The sequence below is a fragment of the Lontra canadensis genome, unplaced genomic scaffold (assembly GCF_010015895.1).
Source record: "Lontra canadensis isolate GAN:19392208 unplaced genomic scaffold, GSC_riverotter_1.0 scaffold13, whole genome shotgun sequence".
Taxonomy (NCBI): Eukaryota; Metazoa; Chordata; class Mammalia; order Carnivora; family Mustelidae; genus Lontra; species Lontra canadensis.
The window spans coordinates 12,909,850-12,924,979 of NW_022631007.1; the positions used below are offsets into that span (position 1 = coordinate 12,909,850).

The 15,130-nt window shown below is 43.1% G+C and overlaps 1 protein-coding gene across 1 annotated transcript in view; it reads left to right on the forward strand.

The window, feature by feature from the left end:
• The window catches only part of SPP2 (secreted phosphoprotein 2), a 26,610-nt gene extending 12,350 nt beyond the window's left edge, over window positions 1–14,260 (forward strand). Inside the window, exons 7-10 of the mRNA XM_032857544.1 lie at window positions 3,995–4,049; window positions 5,942–5,989; window positions 8,448–8,545; window positions 14,150–14,260. Of these exons, the coding sequence (XP_032713435.1) occupies window positions 3,995–4,049; window positions 5,942–5,989; window positions 8,448–8,518 (174 nt within the window). The 3' untranslated portion in view covers window positions 8,519–8,545; window positions 14,150–14,260. The remainder of the gene's footprint in view (window positions 1–3,994; window positions 4,050–5,941; window positions 5,990–8,447; window positions 8,546–14,149) is intronic.
• The last annotated feature ends 870 nt before the right edge of the window (window positions 14,261–15,130 follow it).

The following is a 15,130-nucleotide window of genomic DNA, read 5'->3' on the forward strand; positions in this document are numbered from 1 at the left end:
CTATCTGCTTATTAACTGCTTTCCTTACTAGAATATATGTCTTCTGAGGGCGAGGTGTGTTGGTTTTTGAGGGTGTAGGACAATGTTTGTCATAGGGTAGAAGTCCAGTAAATGCTTATTGAATGAATACAAAAGAATGGAGGAAGAGAGGGTAAAAAATATGATATGTGGAGGAAACCTCTTGACTCCAACTAGGCATGAAAACATAATTGTTACATTATTTATTTGACTGGTATTTTAAAATATTTGTACTGGGGTACAGCTGGATCTGTCTAATGACATTTCTTTACTCAGTTTCTTAAGATTTCATTCTGTAGGTGAGAATAACATTAGAAGAGTAAAGAAAATTCAGCTTCAAGAATTATACATTAAAGTTAATGATCCCATATTATGAATATACTCATACCATAAATATTTTGTGTGGAAGTCCATTGTGGGATTAGGATGTGAGGAAGCTAATGGTTAGGAGTGCCTATGACAGGAGACAGTTTGACAGGTGCAGGATGACTAAGCCCAGGTGCTAGGACGTTCTCCACAGAAATGTTCAATTGCACACTGGTACCTTTGAGGCTCAATCCACAGGTGGTTTCTGGGCTTTCCATGGAGCCATGGCTTCAGGATCTAGTTCCTGGGTATTAGGGAAAGTATGAAGGGCCTCCTTTTCTAGACTCCACTGAAGCATCTGGGAAGTCAGGTGTGTTCATGCTGACACACTCACATGCTTGTGTCCTGGCTAATCCAGAAATGACAAGGAACAAGGAGTGTTTCACAAATATTTTGTTCATACTGAATTGGGGGGAAGGGTGTCTATTCAGCAGGAGCGACCCTGACTACCAGGCCAGCATGTGGGGGCACATGTCAAGAGGACAGAAGCTCATCTGGGCACAGGAGGCTTCCCTGGGGGACTTGATGGTCACATCAAGAACTTCCATCAGGACAGAAGGGACAGTTATGGAGTAGAGCAAGGAAAAGCAATTCTAAGCACAAGGGGATCATGAAGGAATTCCCTGAGGCATGAGAAGCTGGATGGGTTGGAATGGACAGAAATCATTATGACTGTAATGAACAAAATACAGGACAGAGGCGTAATGGTTGATCTGGAGAGGAGGTCAGGATGGACCTTAGGGGTCACGTCTAAGATCTTTAGCTTCATCCTAATGGCAATGGGCCTATTGGCTAAGAGCTCTAGGAGGCTAGCAGGACAGGTGAGAGGGAATGCTAGTGGATGCCAGGAGTTAATAGTGGGTGTTGAAAAATGGATTTTAGTTCATTCTATGACGTTTAACACATTGAACTGAATTCAGTAACTACCCCCCTGCCCTGCCCCATTTAACCCCTCTTCCATCTCTGATTTGGGAAGTTGATTCTGATCGCACAGCTCACAAATCTGTTGCAACTTTCTCATTGCATAGTGAGGACTATACACTTTTCTCCCAACCCAAGTTTTGTAAGAAGACTCTGACATAAGTTAAATTAGTCCTTGAAACACAATATTTTAAAATAAACTCTCAGGTGGATGTTCCTCAAAGATTAGGAAATTGTAAAGAACTGTGAGCAAATTAAAAAAATAAAAGAATTCCTTAAATTAAAGAATACTGTAATTCAAAGGAAGAAGAAGAAAGCAGATGGAGATTTCAAGTAATTCCTGGAAACTCTGAAATAGATTTCTTATATGAAACAGAAAAAAAAAAAAAAGAAAAGAAAACAGCTGTTAAGCATTTTCATTGAAATAAGCAGTGATCTTATAAACATAAAAGAGAATAGACTAGGATGAATTTAGTCATCAAAGAAGTAAATAATTGTTGGAAGTAGGAAATAGAAGAAATAAAACCGAAATTAAAAAACCTGGAGTAATGAAAATGAAGATCATTTGAAAAACATATGTAGGTTCTAGAAAAATTTCCAGGGAAAGGAACATAATGTGAACAAAGGTATAATTCATGGAGAAAAAGACTGAAAATCCAAAATATGAGGAATAAGGACTTCGATCAAATGGAAAATCTCTTGTAAGGATACAATGTGAGAAATTACTGAATGTACTGGATTTTCCCCTTACAGGATTTTTAAAAGGATAAAAGTTGTAAGGAAATTCGAGGAAATAAATTTCTAAGTTTACTAATATGCTTCTCTCCTTCACCAAATACATATTTATGTTGCAGCAAGGTTCCATTATTTGTGTTAATTTTGAAAGTGAAAAAGAGAGAGGATAAAGGGCTCTGGACGGGACAGGAGCCCGCAGCCAAACACTTCTTGGTTTCGTCCCCATCTAGAGTGCGATGCTAATACCTTTAGGTTGATGAGTGAACTTGACACTTGAGAAACTCTGGTTTGGAGTACATGGGATGAGATTTGGCTAAGCCTTCAGCTGAGAGACCTAGAAACAGTCCAAAGGGAGAAACTGAGGAAGAAGAACGAATACGGAATTCTGAGCTCAGGGAAGGGCAGGGGACAGGCATTTGATTTACTTACTGTGTTCCATTTCCAATGATAGAACTTAAACTACAAATTGCCTAAGCCCCATTGGGCTAAGTCCCTGGATCACATTCCCAGAAAGGACCCGAAAGAGTTGGCCTCATGGGTAGTTAATTTAGGAGCATTCAACACCACCTGTGCCACTTTAATTTCTCCCCATCCCTCCCCCTTCTTCACCACTCCCCATCTGCCCTAACCCACCCCGCTCCTTTCTCTTCTCCCTCTTTTACTGAAGATGAACTTTTCCCTTGTATCAGGAAGCAGGGTCACAATGTGCTCCAGATTCAGATCCCCTAAACTTAGGAGGAAAAGGGAACTTTTCTCTCTAGGTCCACCAGAGATGCCTCTTGACATGACTATTTTGGCCTGGCTTTGGTTATGTGTCTTCCCCGCCAGCCCCACACTTTTAAAAATTACATTTTTATTGAGTTACAATCTACATAGTATACAACTCACCCTTACAATGTGTCCAGTTCAGGGGTTTTTAGTATATTCATAAGGTGGTACAACCTGCATCAGTATCTAAATCACCTCGAAAAGAAACCTTGTCCGCATGTGCCCCCATTCTGTGTTCCCCATTCCCCCAGCTCCCAGCAACCACTCATCTACAGTGGTCTGGGTCTACGGATTTGCCTGTTCTGGACATTTCGATATAAATGGAATTATGTATCCTTTTGTGACTGGCTTATCTCCCTAAGTATCATGCTCATATTACCTGTTGTAGGGTGTATCAGAACTTTGTTCCTTTTTAGTGTTGAATAAGATGGTTTGTATGGATATACTGCGTTTGATCCAGCCATTTACCATTGATCAACATTTGGGTTACTTCCACTTTTTGGCTATTATAAATAATGATGCAATGAGTATTCATGTGCAAGTTTTTGTGTGGACTTATGTTGTTATGTGGGCTTTCAGTGGCTTCCTGAAGATGACTTGTGTAAGCCTTTTCCAATCTGAACACATGGGAACTTCATAGACAGGAAACCTCCACATCTGACCTAAATGTAGTCTCTTTGCAAGTCCACGTAAAATGTTCCATCTTAGGGCACCTGCATGGCTTAGTCGTTATGCTTCTGAATTTGGCTCAGGTCATGAACCCAGAGTCCTGGGATCAAGCCCTGCATCGGGTTCCCTGTTCAGCAGGGAGCCTGCTTCTCCCTCTCCCACTCCCCCTGCTTGTGTTCCCTCTGTTGCTGTCACTCTCTCTGTCAAAAAAACAAATAAAAGTCTTAAAAAAAAAAAGTTTCCATCTTGCTGGTCCCCAATTTTTGGGAACACATTCTGATTCCAGTGGAAAACTTTTTGGAAAATTTAAACTTCACTTAAGTTTCTCTTCCCATGTGCTTCCTTAGACACACATGTTTTACACCACATAGAGTTATTTAATAAAATATGTTGCCTTATTTCATTAATAATTAATTATGTAATGCATTAGAGTTCTCCAGATAATATTTGCATTTTTTACAGTGTCTCCTTCTTTTCTTTCATGTGTTGATATATCCCAATGCCTACATTGACTTAGATGTTTTTGGGGGACATACTGGGATCCTCTAAATGGAGAAACAACTACTTACTTGGTAAGTTAAGATCTGTTCTTTTTAATGATTTTTTTTCTTGAAACAACTTCATATTGAAACTCTGTTAGTGAGTCATTTAAAACTGGAAACATTTAAGGACACTTGGGTGGCTCAGTTGGTTAAGTGTCTGCCTTCGGCTCAGGTCATGATCCCAGGATTCTGGGATCGAGTCCCACATCGGGGCGGGTGGGGGGCGTCCCTGCTCAGCGTGGAGACTCCTTCTCCCACTGCCTGCCATTTCCCCTGCTTGTGCTTGCTCCTGTCTCTCTCTCTGACCCAAAAAAAAAAAAAAAAAAAAAAAGAAAGAAATCGTAAAAGAAAACTGGAAACATCGATACATAACCTTTGAACAGTTATGCTAATTCCAGAAAATGAACATTCTCTTTTATTTTTGTTCCTATTTTTTAACTTTCTTTTTTTAAAAATTTCAGTTAGCCAATGTATAGTACATCATTTCTTTTTGATGTAGTGTTCAATGATTCATTAGTTGCATATAACACCCAGTGCTCATCACATTAATGCCCTCTTTAATGCCCATCACCCCGTTACCCCATCCCTCCACCCACCTGCCCTTCCACAGCCCTAGTTTGTTTCCCAGAGTCACAAGTCTTTCATGGTTTATCTCCCTCTCTGGTTTTTCTTCCCATTTAGTTTTCCCTCCCTTCCCCTATGATCCTGCATTATTTCTTATGTTCCACATATGAGTGAAACCATAGGATAATTATCTCTCTCTGCTTGACTTACTTCACTCAGCATAATCCCCTCCAGTTCCATCCATGTCGATGCAAATGGTAGGTATTCATCCTTTCTGAGGGTTGAGTAATATTCCATTGTATATATGAATCGCATCTTCTTTATCCATTCATCTGCTGAAGGACATCTTGGCTCCTTCCTCAGTTTGGCTATTGTGGACATTGCTGCTATGAACATTAGGGTTTATGTGCTCCTTCTTTTCACTACATCTGTATCTTTGGTGAAAATACCCAGTAGTGCAATTGCTGGATCATAGGGATTTCTATTTTTAACTTCTTGAGGAACCTTCATACTGTTTTCCAGAGTGGCTATACCAGCTTGCATTTCCACCAACAGTATAAGAGAGTTCTCCTTTCTCCACATCCTTGCCAATATTTATTGTATCCTGTCTTGTTAATTTTAGCCATTCTGACTGATGTGAGGTGCTATCTTATTGTGGTTTTGATTTGTATATCCCTGATGACAAGAGACATGGAACATTTTTCATGTGTCTGTTGGCCATTTGTATGTCTTCTATGGAGAAGTGTTTTTTCATGCCTTCTGCTCATTTCTTGACTGGATTATTTTGTTTCTTTCTTACAATTAGGCAATAAAGACACAACTTACCATTTAGGTATCCCTGTATATTTATACAGAGATTTTCTGTACATGATTGAATCTGATGGCCCCATGTGTCAAGTAAACAGGGCAGATGTTGGATTACACCTTGAGAGGGTCCCCTAACTCAAACATGCTATTTCATCCTGGGTGCACAGCCCAACTTACAGGGCCCAGGTGTGCAATAATGTGTGGCTGGATGGTCTACACTAAAGCCCACCTAGTTGATTGAGGTCTAATTCTGTTATCCTCCTGCCATGTGATGAAAGCTGGTCATCCCTTTAAGTGGCTTGTTTGAGAGGAGGGAGGCCCTTCCTTTCTTTCCTTTTTGTGTGGCCTCTCATTTGAAGTGGGATAGGGATTGGGAGCCATTTTTACTTTCCTGAGGTTTTTCCCCACTAGTGCTGATGGCAGCAAAACTATTTGGTGGTCTTCCACTGCTTCCTTGCTTAAGAGGTGTATTTGGGGCATCAATAATAAAATCATGGAACATCCTGGAAGTGGAGAGAGGGACCTTACCTTATGACTGTTCTGTATTACAGGTCTCATTTCTGACAGATCCAGAAGTGAATTTTATGAACGGTCACTTGGTAAGTGGTCCTACTTTCTTCCATATGACACCAACAGATGCTTTTTGGATCAAGCCAGGCTCTGCTGAAACCATTTCATAGTAGATTAACCTCTGAAGTATGAGCTATTTTAAATGAAAATGAAGAGAACAGTACTGCATAAACTTGGTTTGCAAATCACTAAAAAGGCAAACTTGAGGTATCGTGACTTGCTTAAATGTTAGCAGGAATTAAAATAGCAAATTGGGCTCAGGATATCAGCACTGACCTTTCCTCCTGTCTCACTTTGGGGGCATTTTCTGAAAAAGCTTAAATTCTCTTGAACCCCTCTTTGCCCTCCACCCTCATTGGTATGGTATTTTGGGGCCAGCAGGTAACATTAATGGTAATATAGTTCCTCCCTTTTACAGATCAGTTTCCCTCTCATTTAATTTTCAGAATAGATCTGCGAAACAGGTGTCTTATGACCTGCTTCTGTAGAAGAGATGAACAATGGCTCTTGGTGCTAATATTACATGCAAGACACTTAGCTCTGTGCTAATTGCTTGACACAGCTTTCTCTTCACAACCATCCTATGAGGCAACACTATGTGCCTTCCCATTTTGTAGATGAGCAAACTGAGGCTTAGTGAGTTTCTGTAGATATGGCCAACGTGGAACTTGGATCCAGGTAGTGAGTGGCAGAGACAGGACTTTGGTACAGACCTGTCAGACTCTTCCAGCTTTTGTTTTTGCCAATACTGTTTTCCAGAAAAGTTGTGAATTTCATCATATTTTGGAGTTCTTCATTAAAATGAATAGACAATGAATTCTGGAACACTGAAAAGAAAATAAATTAAATTAAATTAAAAAAATGAATAACACAAATACTAATATTTCATTGAGCCCAATGTTTGATCCTCACTAGGCATACTGAATTTATTTCAAGTGGTAGGGCTTATAATCTGAGGCTTGATTTATTTCCTTTTTATTTTTTAATTTATTTTAAAAAAGATTTTATTTATTTATTTGAGAGAGAGAGAGATTGGCCAAGAGCAGGAGGAGGGGTGGAGAGAGGAACTTAAGCAGACTCCCTGCTGAGCATGGAGCCCAATGTGGGGCTGGCTCTCACCGCCCTGAGATCATGACCTGAGTCAAAACCAAGAGTCAAATACTTAACTGACTGAGCCACCAGGCACCCCCTGAGACTTAATTTAAACAAAAGTTTTAGACAACCTCCCAGTTTTTGCTTTGGGAGACCATCATTTATTTGAATAGTGTGACCATTGCAGAGGACATTTTTGAACACTTTTTTTTGGGCATTGCCTTCAGAATCTATGACCCAGTCTTTTGAATTGTTATAGTGGTGGAAAATATTTGTCCTTGGATTTGATTTTGGAAATAGCCAAAATAAATGTGATTAATCAGATTAACAACCAACTTAAGTGCATTAGTTACATATTGCTGTGTGTCAAATTATCCCCAAACTAAGCAGCTTAAAACAACAAATATTTGTTATATTATAGTTTCTGAAGGTCAGGAACCCCCAGGCACCTTGGTTGAGTGGTTCTGATGCAGAGTCTCTAACAAGCTTGAGATAAGATGTTATCTGGGGCTGCGATCTCATTGGAAGGCTGGACTGGGTCTGAAAGATCCACTTCCAAGATCATTCATGTGTTTGTTGGCAGGCCTCAGCTCTTCGTGGGCTCTTGGACTGAGGGTTTCAGTTTCACCCTCTGTGGACCTTTCCATAGGGTTGTCTGAATGTCCTCAAAACATGACAGCTGGCTTCTCCCAGAGACAATGATGAGAGAGAGAGAGAGAGAGAGAGAGAGAGAGAGGGGGAGCAAGTCACAGAACATCCAAGACAGAAGATACAGGATTTGGGACCTAATTTTGGAATTTGTGTGTCATCCCTTTTGTGTATTTTATTAGTCACACAGACCAGCCTTGGTCCAGTGTCAGAGAGAAATATCTAAGGGTGAATACCAGGAAGCCATCATGGAGGCTGGCTATTGCATTGGGAAAATGTCATTTGGGACCAAAAATATTTTATGACTGTAAGTTAATGTGACTGATCCTTTTTATGTGGCTCAGAAGATAATTCCAGAGCTGAATTTTAAAAACCTTTTTGGGCCTTAGGAACATCACAGATGCAGCTATGCAGTCATCTCAGAGACTTCTGTGAAGACAACAATTTAATTTATTCCACCAAATGTGTGTGACAAGCACTGAGCTGATCTCATGGAGGACTTATAGTAGTGCCTGGGACAGATCACACAGAGAGAGAAATAAGCATGGGTTCAGCTGTGACAACACGCAGGGGAAAGGAAGGACGAGCCAAGGAAGGAAGACAGAGCTCTCCTGTTCTTGGACATCTCTCAGCAGTGTGGGTCTGGTTATGCTAGTCATACCTCTTCCCACTGTTCATAGTCGTGGGGTCCACATTGTCTCAGATCTTGGTGTGAATGACAGAGCCTGTATGTCCTTCCATCTGCAGAGAGCCCGAGAGGGATCTTTCCTCCTGGGAATCGAGGGTACTGGGACAAGTGGCACAGATTTCAAGAATAAACACTGGCTTTGAGTAATAGCTTCAAGGTAAGGGGACATTGTTAAAAATGTGTATTTAAAAATAGAAGCTGCTTGGAGAGATTGCCTTAACACTGCTGTCCTCATGCCCTCAAATGTCTTACTCTGTCATTCAGCTCTCATCTTCACTCACCTTCCCACCACCTGGTCTCCTCTCAGACTCTGTCCCTCAGTCGTCTCTCCCATCCCACAAACCTTGAGCTTTCTCCTGTGGCTTTTGTATTTGTCACCATTAACATGATCAAGTGTCCAGTTGAAGAGCAAACAGAGAGACGGACAGAATAGTCACTCCTTTGATGCTCCCCCATCCCAGTGACTGCCCTCCTTCCTCCTTATATGCTGAGCTTCTCCACACAGTTGTGGTCCTTGGCTGCTGCCCCACCCTCCTCTCCTCCCATTCACGGTCTGCTTTTTGCACCCTGGGCTTTCAGCCCTCAGATCCAAGAAACTGGATCTGCCTTCCTTTCCTTGATCAATAATTTAAATACTGGTGACCACTTGTGTTATCTCCTTAGCCCACCCTCTCCTCCTTCCATAGATTGCTTTGTCATATCTTCCACCCGCTGACTTCATCAATGATCTGTAATTACGTCCAAGCACACATCTCTTACCATGCTCTGTCCTGGATGAAGTTGGTATGGGCACCTGTATCCTCCTGGAACCTACCCGGTGCCCTCTTCAACTGCTTTCCTTAATTCAGGCTGTCACCATCCACCTTATTTCCTCAAGCTCAAAATTTTAGAGCATCATTGACCCTTCTTTCCCCTTTCTCTTCTCCTGACATCCACAGGGGTCCAGTCTTATGAATCATGGCCACACATTCTCTCTGGCATTGGCCACTCATGTCATTACTGTCTCCACTGACCGGTGCCTGCATTTTTGCCCCAGGTCCTGACCTCATGCTGTTAACCTTACATGCTGTCCTCAAGCTTATCCTGAAACAGAAGAGTCAGATTCTTTCCACATTAACCCCCTAGTGTTCGCTTCACTTGGGGATAAAGCAGAGGTATGCAAAATGCAGACACTAAGCCAAAAGGAAGAATAGCCTATTCCACTAGTGTGGTGGGGAGCTGAACACTGAGCCCGAGTTTACCAAACCCACACTGAGTATCACCAAGTATATAAATTTCCAGTTACTAGGGATTGGAGCAGATGTAACTAAGTCTTTCTAAAGGTTTCCATGTAGTAAGGGGACATCAGGAAGGACACACTTGAAAAGAATCTTCAGATGCAATTATAGACATCAATTCAATGCACATTCATTTTTGCGTGCGCGCGCGCGTGCACACACACACACGTTAATAACAAAGTTTGAGCCTTCACAGACTTTAGTTTGCATAACACTGCATACCTTCAGGACAAAGTCTGAGCTCCTTAGCATGGCGCACAAAGGTCTTGGTGATCCAACCCCTGTCCACTTCTCCAACTCTGCCTCAGCCCTAAGCTCCAGCAGTACTGAGATCTCATAGCTTGCCGTGCTGAGACCTTCACATGGGAGAGCTCCCTGGCTAATCCCTCCTCACTGGTCAGGCCTCAGCACAGTGTCATTTCCCTTGGGAGGTCTACTCTGACCCCTTTCCAACTGTCCTCATCACAGAGCCCTGCAGTTGTTCATCTCTTTTCTGTCCCACCGGGCTGCCCCAGATGCCCTGGGCGCGGGGCGCAGGGTGCACGCAGGGCTCAGGACATGTCATGTGCTACTGTCTCCCAGCGCCCTGCCCAGAGCCTGGCACACAGCAAGCATTCGACAAGTATTTTTGAGGGGATGACGGAATCCTTCACTTTAGGTGCCTGAGACTGTTATTTAAAAAAAAAAAAAATCAGTTAAGCATAGTATAATTAATTTTTAACCACTGGAATTTGAAAGAAGTCAACTGACATTTTACAAAAATAGAAGGAAAATTTACCAGTGAGGCTGTATTGGATGAAAGTTGCAAATGGTAGGTTTTCTATTTAATCTATGTGCCTCCTAAAAATAAACACTGGCTTCACATGGAGATCTAGAATCTACTCATTATGAAGGAATGGACTCATCGTATTCCTTTTTTTTTTTTTTTTTAACCAATTTAAATCATTTCCTTTTGCCTTATAGAGCATCCTCAGGGGGCAAAATAGAGTTCCCCATGAACTGGCTGTGTTTCATTTATTAATAATATGATTATATTGGGCATATTCACACACATGGGTTGCAATATGTTTGCAATCCATGTGTGTGAATATTATTGATTTGATTTCTATAACAAAACTGATTGCTTATCAAATGTGTTTTTAAAGGCAGCACCCATGAAAGACTCAACATTGCCACCCTTGCCCCAGTTATGACCCTGAGCTCCCGTGACCTTCAGATTTCTCCACGGTGCTCCGAATTTCCTAGAATCCCAAAATGAGCCTGGGAAGGCCAGCACAGAGACCTGAGTCTGTGGACCTGAATCCAAGCCTGCTCTGCCACCAGGAGCTGTGAGATCATGCTCCAGTCTCTTAACCTCTTGGCTACCTTCCTTCAAAGGTTCATTATTATTTTCATACTTGTTTTTGGCCCTGCTAGACCGTGACCTCCTTGGCAACGCATGGCCCTCATTCTTATTAATTATTTTAGTTTACTACCATAAAGTTAAGAATAATGTCTAGAACATAATAATCAGGCTGGAAGGAAGGAAAAAACACATGTGTGACCCAAGGCAGGATGACCGTGTTCAAGTCGTGGATGTCATTTTTCTGGTCGGGAGCTCCCCAAAGACAGAGTCTTTGATTCAAGGACCACGGAACCCTCCTAGCCTGGTTTTATAGGGGCTAAGTGTTTTTGTAATTTAATAAACAGTGTTCTAGGCTTCTTTCAGGTTGCTAGAAAATCATTTCACATATAGGAATCCATAGCGAAAGGTAGGATTTCAACATGAGCTTTGGAATTTTTTCTTATTTGTTCCTCTAACATAGGGGCCATGAAAATCAGGTCCCAACTCTCATGCTATAAGGGATCTCTCAGCTATTGCCCTTGCTTGATCTTTATAGCTGGAATAGTTCACCCTTTTCAATTACTCAGTGGCCAGATGCCCACAAACCACACGGAAAGAACCTAAACCACAGCGGCATGAGTGAGGCATTTTCCTTTATGTTGCAATGACGATTCATGTGGACCCCTGAAACTTGGCCCCAGAGCTGCAAAGCAGGCCATTGCAAGTAAGGTCTGATGTGGACGGTGGCATGCTGAGAAGGATCAGTTTCATGAGTTTGTCAGTTTGCTTAACAAACGTGTCTGGTCCCTGCCCCAGGGAAGATCAGAACGTTCCGGAGTGCCTGGGTCTGTGCGTGGACCTTCTCGTGCACTGCCTTTTATAAGTCTTGCAACAACTCATATGAAGCTTTGTCATTCTTTTCTGTTTTGTAGATGAGGAAGTGCGGACATCAGAGGCTCTTGCTCTTAGAGGTGATGCTAAGATTGGTATTTTAAAGAGTTCTTTTAAAATTTGCTTAGTGAGAGAGAGAGCGGGAGAGAGAGCACACCAGCAGGGTGGGGAGCAGAGGGAGAAGCAGACTCCCAGCTGAGCAGTGAGCCCCACGCTAGGCTCTATCCCAGGACCCCAGGCTCATGACCTGAGCTGAGGGCAGATGCTTAACCAACTGAGCCACCCAGATGCCTCCGAGATTGGGCTATTGTTACTGATCTGTCTGTCTCTCTTTCCCTGCCCTGTGACAGTCAACCTCATGTCAATATCTCCATGTATAGGAAACAGCATGAGAGGGCAAAAGTCCAAGGATTAGTATTATTTTTTTAAAGACTTTATTTATTTGAGAGAGGAGGGAGGGGCAGGGGGAGAGAGACAAGCAGACTCCCCACTGAGCACAGGGCCCGGCACAGTATTCAATTCAGGACCCCAAGTTCATGACCTGAGCTGGAGTCAAGATGCTTAACGGACTGAGTCACCCATGCACCCTAGAAACCCAAGGATTATTTACATCTGTCACGTGTTGGTGAAGCTAGGTAGGCAGCCTCCCACTGGAAGGCAAAGATTAGAAGCCTGGAAGCCTTTATACATACCTGCCTATCATCAGCTACCTGGGAGGGGTGACCCCACAATGTGGCCCCTTAAGTGAGCTGGCTGAGTGATTTCCATATTTGGGGATCAGACCCATGAGTGACAACTTGTTGTCATGACCTCTCATGGCTGCCCACCCACCGGAGGAGCCAGACCCCTTCCCCCATCTGAGATAGGAAAGACCAGCTGGTGCCCGGGAGATGGAAAGCTGGCCATGTGGGACTGTGTCCACTTACAGTCTACTCTGATGCTCTTTCGTTGTGCACACCTGAAGGAGGGAGGACAGTCCACTCTCAGTATCTTGGTAGTTATGATCTGTAAAGTTGCTGCCAACACTGAATTAGCAAATACTGAGCCATTGTTCCAGTGGGAAGTAAGGGTTAGGCTCCCATGAGTCTTTGGTCACCTTTCATCAACCAGTCAGTACACGGCCTTGTTTTATGTGTGTTTCCATTGAAAGGCACCTTATTTAACATCCGCTATTGATTCATATTGAACTCACGGTCAATGGCACCATAACTCAGGCCTGGACCACGCTCCTTGACCATACACGTATTCTCCATAAGGCATGCCGCAGCCTTCTGTGCTAAACAGGGCTGGACACCACCCGGGCACGATGCGTGGGGGCCATTTGAAACAGCAAAATCACCAACAAAAAATACGAAAATGCCCAAAGCATGGCCCTTAATGGTATGCAAGAAGGACACTTGTTTACAGTATGAGCTGAAATAAGGAGACAGAGCATCACCTTGTTTGACCTTGGCTGGCAACATGGATGCTGGGAGACTAGCTTTTCACCACCCTAAGCATGTCTTAGAATGAACGCAAAAGCACCAGGAATATCCATTTGGGGATTACAAAGGAATTTTAGCAAGTAGGCAAATTTTTGCAAATAATGAGGGTTTAGGTCCCCCCTCCCCCATTACGTCCCCACCTCCTCTTTACTCTCTCGGGTCTTCTTTCCACCTGGCTTGAAAGAAATGCTGTCTGTACTGCTGCATCCCAGGACCTCTCTCCAGTGGCTCTGCCCTGCTCTCTCTCTCCAGCTCTTGGTGCCTCCAGCCCCCTGGCCTTCCCTTTGCTCACGAACTTTGTGGCTGCCTCTGGTGTTTCTTTCCTGTTCTAAATCTTCTCTCTGTTCTGCATGGGTCTTTCTTCTTCCTCCTGCTCCCCAAATGGAGGTGGTCCCCAGAACTCCAGCCTGGGCTCTTCCTCTACTCACTGTCTTCTCTTTCCCAGGTGATCCCAGGCACCCCCAGCACTTTGATGCCCATCCGTCGCGGGGAGCCTTCCACCCTCTATTTCTAGACTCTGCCTTAACCAACAGCATGCCAGACTCCTCCATCTGGATATGTTGCCACATGCTCAAACTAGAATACTTCTCCCCTTCCCCAGCAGGTGTCTGTTACCTCTGCTCTTTGTTCAAGGAGCTGGGCACTTTGCACAGTTGCTCCAGTCTCTAGGGCCACCTTGGATTCCCTTTGAATATACCCAGGAGTGTTAAGTCCTGCGTCTCCATAGCAGGAATGTGGAATGCATGCCGCAGAGTCTAATCCCCCCTCCTTCTCTCTTTTCACAGCAAAATACACTGGAAAGAATAGATGTGCCAGAGAAGAAAGATGCATCATGAATTGTGTGATTTTTCTTTTGATGGGTTCCAGTCCTTAATAAATGCTTTACTCTTCCTCTTTTTCCATTGACTGATTTAAAAAAAAAAGGCATAACTATCAAATTTTTAGATAAGAAGCAATTACATGAGGAGATTAATATTACCTAAGGATTTTAGGAGCTAAGAACTCACATAGTAGCCATGCATAGCATAATTATGTCAAATGTGTGTTTTAGATCAATAGGCAATGCTTGTAAATTCCTTATTCCTTTTGTGTGTGTGTGTGTGTGTGTGTGTGTGTGTGTGTGTAAATTCCTTATTCTTAAAAAGACAATCAGTCCAGGCAACTTGGTGTCAAGAGTGTCTTTCCTTTTGTGACTTATTTTAATTAAAAAAATTAATAAATCATCTGGTGAATTAGGGATGAAAGGCAGGCCCCTGCCTACCATCAAAATGTTCCTGTGGATTCTTTTTCTCTAGACTTCTCAGTCCCAGACAACAATATAGAAGAACTAGCTTTCTGTCAAAGTGGATATTGCCAGGAAAGTACCCAAGGACAGAGGTCTGTGTTCCCAGGCCACTTGGCAATTGCAGCAGCTAGAGGACTTCCTGGATCCAGGCCCTTCTGCAGTAGCCCCAAGAGGATTACAGGATGTGAGAACTCACAAACCCAAATGCAGTCCCTTTCCAGTGAGACTGAAACTCTTGTCAGATCCCCCTGGCTTTCCGGGAAGATGTCACAAGCCCCTGAGAACTATTTCCCAGATGGGTGATACAGTAAAGGCATTATTGGTCATTTGTACCTTCATTTAGAAGTGACTGCTGGGGCACCTGGGTGGCTCAGTGGGTTAAGCCTCTGCTTTCAGCTCAGGTAATGGTCTCAGGGTCCTGGGATCAAGCCCCGCATCAGGCTCTCTGCTCAGCGGGAATCCTGTTTCCCCCTCTCTCTCT